Below are 6,590 nucleotides of genomic sequence, written 5' to 3'. Positions count from 1 at the left end.
GCCTGGACCCAATGATGAAACCATCAACATCAGCCCAGAGGACGTGGACACCACCTCTGAAATTAAAACCGATGATGCTTCTCATGGACTGGCTGAAAACAGAGATCTCATTGAAGATACTAAGATCTCCATGCCTGGATCTAATGATGTTTCCATCAATATCAGTCCAGAGGACGTGGACACCACCTCTGATATAACCGATAATACTCCTTATGAATGGGCTGAAAACAGAGATATCATTGAAGACACTAAGATCTTCATGCCTGAATCCAATGATGTTACCATCAATGTCAGTCCAGATGACGTGGACACGGCTTCTGATAATATAACTGATGATGCTCCTCATGGACTGGCTGAAAACGGAGATCTCATTGAAGACACTAAGATCTCCATGCCTGGATCCAATGACGTAACGATCAACATCAGCCCAGAGGACGTGGACATCGCCTCTGACATTACAACCGATGAGGCTCATCATAGACTGGCTGAAACCAGAGATCTCATTGAAGACACTAAGATCTCCATGCCTGGATCCAAAAATGTAACCATCAATATCAGCCCAGAGGACGTGGACACCGCCTCTAACATTATAACCGATGATGCTTCTCATGGACGGGCTGAAAACATAGACATCATTGAAGACACTAAGAGCTCCATGCCTGGATCCAATGATGTAACCACCAATATCAGCCCATATCATGTGGACACCACCTCTGAAAGTAAGTTCTCAGGGCTTTTATCTTTTAATTTAGCCTTATAATATTACACAATATTACTAATAAAATTACATAGTATTACAAAAATTAATAAATCAAACAAGAGGATTGAGGGCCGTGCTCAGAAGATATTACAATCTATGAGGAAATACGGATGACACAAAAAGTTAAAAGTGCTGTTTTGGTTCAGCCATATCTTATGCTAAATAGGGTAGTACACGTAAAGCTGCATGAACCGGTCACCAGCCAGTATCTGTGACTAAATTATGTTAATAATTTAGATATATGTATCATCCTCTTTATAGTCCTAGCCTATCACATCACATTACTGATACCTCCCAACATTTTAACCCTTATTCATGTGAAATTACTCAACCACGCCCCCATTATGAGGAACACCCACAGAACTGGCCAATTTGGGATTATATTTGCATAAGCCCCACCCCTTTTAAGGTCCATTTCATTGGACATTTCAGAGAAATCAGGACGCGTTTTATGGGGCAATCCAGCAAAAACAGGATGTTCGGCAGGTGCGATATTACTGATCACTGGTGATGATAAATTGGATGGAGCGAGAATCTTCCATTCTTCATATGATAAAGAGACTGATTGTTATTATAAGAAGTAGCAGCAGTTGTTCTAGTTTACATTGTGTGGATAAAAACCTGTCGACCGTGTCATTGGTGACAATATATTAGGGAATTGTTGCTTACGCCATTTCCTAATATTTTATGAATCTCGCTCCCAGGCTGACGGTGGAGTAGGAACAATGTCCATTATATTAACAGCTGATCTTATAGACTGCATGTGTTTTACAGAACAACAAGAGGACAAAGAACATCTCCAACATCTTCCAAGTGCTGAGAAACATCTTGGCCAGAATAAGGAAGGAGTTGGATTTAGCGCCTCTAAGACCAACACGTTTACAGGCAGCGCCAGTTATTCTTCACCAATGCAGGAATTACACAAACATCTACTGGCGTATTTCGAAAAAGCTGCATCTTCTCCCAAATAAAAAGAAGGTAAGAATGTGAGAGTTTCTTAGATCTCCATAAACCTCTTTGTAAACTTTATGGTTGTCCTGAGATGTGGTCATCTAGTTACAGACTGCCACTTACTGTGACCTGTATTCTGCAATGGGAGATAGACCATTGTTATAATATCTACAGTGTCCTGATGGGGCGCAGTGAAGGAGCAGCGAACTGTAGAATCTCCCAGCTGCCCCGCTCATTATAATCTATGGCCATGTACATAGATCACTCCTCGCTGTGCTGCTAATTCCAGTTGTACTCGGCTCACAACATACAATGCAGGTGAAGTAACGTTATCACTCCATCTTCAGAGACCTTGTTGTGTCCATCGTCGTTTTATCCAATGTGAAGTATGTAAGTCTTCAGACTGCATATGTAATGGTGAGAACGATGATGAGAATGGTGACTGTGATCCGGATTATCGCAGCAGGTGTAGCAGCAATACAACGAACAAAACCTTATTTGATGCTCAAAACTTTTGCAAATCAAAATTGCTGTTTATCCTCTTCCCCTTCAACCTACAGTAACTCAGACTAGATGACAGCTGGAGCTTTTAGTAGCACGGACGTATCAGATGTGTCCTTGGCTACTAAAGTGCCTTCCTGCAAAAGAGACACCTTTGCAGACTTTTTGTTTTTTTGCAGCATATGTATTCTATTAAATAAAACATATTTTCTAATTAAAAAATGTGGCACTGTTTGTCTTCCGCAGCTTGTATGTCTTACAATACAATACAAACTGCTGGGTGCCGTTCAGTGCTCATCCTGTCAGATGAACTTACTGTCTGGTCAGTCTCCAGCCCATCTCTCTGCTCCCCTGAAAGTTTAAGGGGTTTTCCAGTGAGAAGAAATCGATGGCCTATCCACAGAATAGGCCATCATTATTTGATCAGTGGGTGTCCGAATCTCAGAACCCCCGCCAATTTCCCTTTACTGCTCCATACTGTGAAACATTAACACACTTGTAACTGCGGCTTCAAGTTTTTTAGAGCCTTCTCCCATTTACTTTATTGGGAAAAGGCTGTAATACTGTAAACCGCCACTACAAGTGTGTTAATGTTTCACAGTAAAAAGCAGTGACAAGAATGACGGGGGAAGCATGACTTGCAGGAGCTCCGTGGCCACCTCAAAACACCTGATTGGTGGGGGTGCCGAGAGTATTATTAATGATCAATTTCTTCTCACTGCAAAACTCCTTTAATCTCAGTTGTCAGCTTAGATTAGTGCTCAGGAGAGCAGAGGGGTTGGAAAATGTTGATGAAAATCTGAGCACTGATTGGTTGCTATGGGCAATGAGGTCAGATTTTATGTTAGAGTTTTGATATTTGAGGCCCATGGGTGACTTTAATAGTTTACAATCTGTAACTATTCCTGTTATTGACCGTCCAATGTTATAAAGTAGAACGGTATAAAATGTGAAGGATCTGATATTGTATTTATACCTCATTAAGCTTCTCATTTCGTTTTATCTCAAACACAGCATGACACCATGGACATTATAATATACATAACCACTTCTCAACACCATAAGACGTCATCTTGGATTGTCCATAGCTGCACTGGTTATAGAGAACAAAGGATCCTGGTCTTAATTTCCACACAAGGCAAATATGAACTAAATAAATGTGTCAATACTTTGACGCTATTTAGACTTTCACCGCAATGAGCAGCAGGGCTCTGCTTTGCTCAAGACATAACTATAATGTTTCCAAACAACCACAAACTTTTGCATGCAGTGGTGGTCATAATTACAAATCTGCCATGACCTGTGCTGTTACTGATTTCAGTGGTTCAAACATTATAGCTCTACACGGATAATTGGGGAAACTGGACCTGGAGTTTCTGCAATTCCAAAGCTTGCATTGAGAAAGAAAACAAGAACAACCTCACAGACTAAGTCAAATTAATTTCCTGTGACCTCTTCCTCAGAAAAGCATCCCAAGGAATTAGTATGCGTGTCTTTTGGCGAAAAGATTACCAGCAAACCTAGGTCCACCTCAAAGGATTTTTTTATGCGCCTGTGGCTCCGCTGAGTCACAGTGCCAACCTGGACTTGACCAATCTTTGGACTATAGATCCATATACCCGGAGTCTTTGTGAAATAAACTCACAAGAAATGAAAAATCTCGCTGCCTGTGGCTCGGCTGAGTCACAGCGAGAAACCTCATTAAAAAATGACAATTGTCTCTGCCTGTGGCTCGGCTGAGTCACAGGGCAAAATCTTATAAAAAGTGACAATTGTCTCTGCCTATGGCTCGGCTGAGTCATAGTGCTTAACATCATTAAAAAGGACAATTATCGCTGCCTGTGACTCGGCTGAGTCACAGTGCCATCTTGGACATGAGTGCCACCTGCCACCGATTTGTGCCAGCTATCAAGATTACTCGGTGAAAAATTTGAATACCCTTCATCACCATTACCAACAGAAGAGACTGTAGTTACAAACTGTCTCCAGTTGAAAGGATGATTTTTAAGACTGGCATTTTCATGACTGCTACTGGTTAACCCTTACATAATTTAGAATATTGATACATGTATGCCAACTTTATGGAAAAAAATGTTGTAGTCATGCTATTTCAATAAAAATATGAACATCTAAACATAGTGTTTTATTATATAAGTAGAACATTACTATAGAAAACTGTCTGTACCCTGAAACATGCTGGTTTACCACACATTCTGGATTACTAGAAAGGTATAGTGAAATGTTGCTGAAAGTCAGGAAACAGACTCCGTAGCGGATTCATTATAATAATCTAGGGAGTGGCTGAAAAAAAGTAGTGTGGCATGGGGAATTTTGCTTTGTTCGGTCACGCTCCTCATTACGCCTTTAAATATTTAAGACATTTTCGACACATTGTCGAAATCTTTGGCCCCTCACTTCTACAGCCCATCCCCACCCTCTATACCAACACAGATTGAGACTCCAGACCGGACCCATAAATAAATCCAGACACTAAACCCATATATAAATTCAGAAACACCCCCAAACTCATTTAGACCCAAGACCAGACCCTAAAATTAATTAAGACTTTAAACCACTGTATTACGTAAGACCCCAGACCCCTAAATTAATGCCGACTTCAGACCAGAGGCCTAAATTAATGCAGACCTTAGACCAGACCCTTAAATTACCTCAGACTTAAGATCAGACCCCTTAATTAATTCCAACTCCAGACCGGCCCCCTACATCCATTCAGACCCCAGCCCAGACCTCGACATTACTTTAGACCCCAGATCAGAACCCTAAATTAATTCAAACACCAGACCAGACCCCTTAAATAATTAGACCTCAAGAAAGACCCCTCTATATACTCACCTCTCCTCGCACCTTTATGCTGGACAGAGTCAGAACCTAGAAAGATGGTGGAGCCTGGAGCTAAAGAGAAGCAAGGAGAGTATTACCAGCTGTTAACTATTGGATGAATCAAATAGATAACGGCATAAAAAGTAAATGGGTTCTGTTCTTTAGGGGAGGAAAATTTTCCCCAGGACCCCTAAAATCCATCCCTTATCCAATCAATATGACTGTGCAACCCCTCAAAAAATCATTGTAAGTTAACATTTTGTTATGATTTTTTTTGTCATGAGATTCATATATCTAGACGTCTTGATCAGTATTTGCTTCCTGTTCTGAATTTTTTTTTAATTATGGCACAATTTTTTTTATTTTTTGGGTGCTCCTGTCTCAGAATCTGCAGGGGTGGATCGAGAATTGTTTGGGTCCCAATGGCAATAGGGGTCATGGGCTTCATAGAGCAAAATGTAAGTGTTTTTTATTTTTCCACTTGATGCAGCCACATAACAGACCACATTGTCTCTGGTCTAGTCAGGTTGTTTTTATTTTTGTGTGAAATTAAATTATACATTCTTATACTAGATTAGAGCTTTTTTTCTGAAACAAAGTTCTAAATCCCATATTCCACTTTTAAATCACTTTATGGAAAACAAAACTCATGAAGTAATAGCATAGCCATTCAGAAACGTTTCTCTCTAATGCTCTGCCCCTTTAAGAAATTAGTCAACTTTATATGAAGAGGACTCCTGACATGGAGCGGGGTGCAGTCCACTTCTCATGAGATTTTGACTGCTCTGTGAGACTTCTTGCTGAGTCGGGAGATTCCACTGTGAGGGGGAGACTGTGTGCGCATAAGAAAGAATGAAAAAGGTCGCGCCCTGTGAAGATTTCTGCTGCCATCTTACTTTATGCTGGGTGTATGGTCGCCACCTTTTCTTTCCAAAAATACCGGCCTGGTTCAGGATGTATTTACCAGTGCATTTTTTTGTGACTTTTTTTTTACAAATTGCGGAAAGAAAATAAACAAAGAAAACACAAAACACCCACAACAACATGGGTAAAAAGTGGGCGTGGTTTTGGGTGCGGGACTTCAAGTTGAGTTAATATAAGGTTTAAAGGTTAACCCTTTACTGACAGAATATATCCTCCATTAACTCTTTACTGACAGAATATATCCTCTATTTACCATTTACTGACAGAATATATCCTCCATTAACCCTTTACTGACAGAATATATCCTCTAATTACCATTTACTGACAGACTATCCTCCAATAACCTTTTCCTGATAGACTATATCCTACATTAATGAAGGATATATTACTTGTATGTCAGTAAAGGGTTACTGGAGTAAATAATCTGTCAGTAAACATATAATAGACATGTGCTTTATTGATAACCTGTCACTACATCAAGCACATCGTTCCTGAGGGGAATACCCCTGGTTTTCACAGAGACGCCATTCTTCCCTCCACTCCCTCACATTGGGCCAGGCCAACCATCTGCCAAACTTAGTCAAGCCACAAAGTCATCCAATAGTTGTGCTCG

At 40.5% G+C, this 6,590-nt stretch overlaps 1 protein-coding gene across 1 annotated transcript in view; it reads left to right on the top strand.

Moving 5' to 3' along the window:
* The window catches only part of LOC142662624 (uncharacterized), an 8,358-nt gene extending 4,066 nt beyond the window's left edge, over window positions 1-4,292 (top strand). Inside the window, exons 5-7 of the mRNA XM_075840836.1 lie at window positions 1-719; window positions 1,535-1,738; window positions 3,227-4,292. The exon at window positions 1-719 is cut by the window's left edge and continues 94 nt beyond it. Coding sequence (XP_075696951.1) covers window positions 1-719; window positions 1,535-1,731 — 916 coding nt within the window. The 3' untranslated portion in view covers window positions 1,732-1,738; window positions 3,227-4,292. The remainder of the gene's footprint in view (window positions 720-1,534; window positions 1,739-3,226) is intronic.
* Window positions 4,293-6,590: the final 2,298 nt, after the last annotated feature.

Source organism: Rhinoderma darwinii, chromosome 10 (assembly GCF_050947455.1).
Source record: "Rhinoderma darwinii isolate aRhiDar2 chromosome 10, aRhiDar2.hap1, whole genome shotgun sequence".
Classification (NCBI taxonomy): Eukaryota; Metazoa; Chordata; class Amphibia; order Anura; family Rhinodermatidae; genus Rhinoderma; species Rhinoderma darwinii.
Note: the sequence above shows the minus strand (reverse complement) of the source record. Positions and strands in the feature narration are given on the sequence as shown.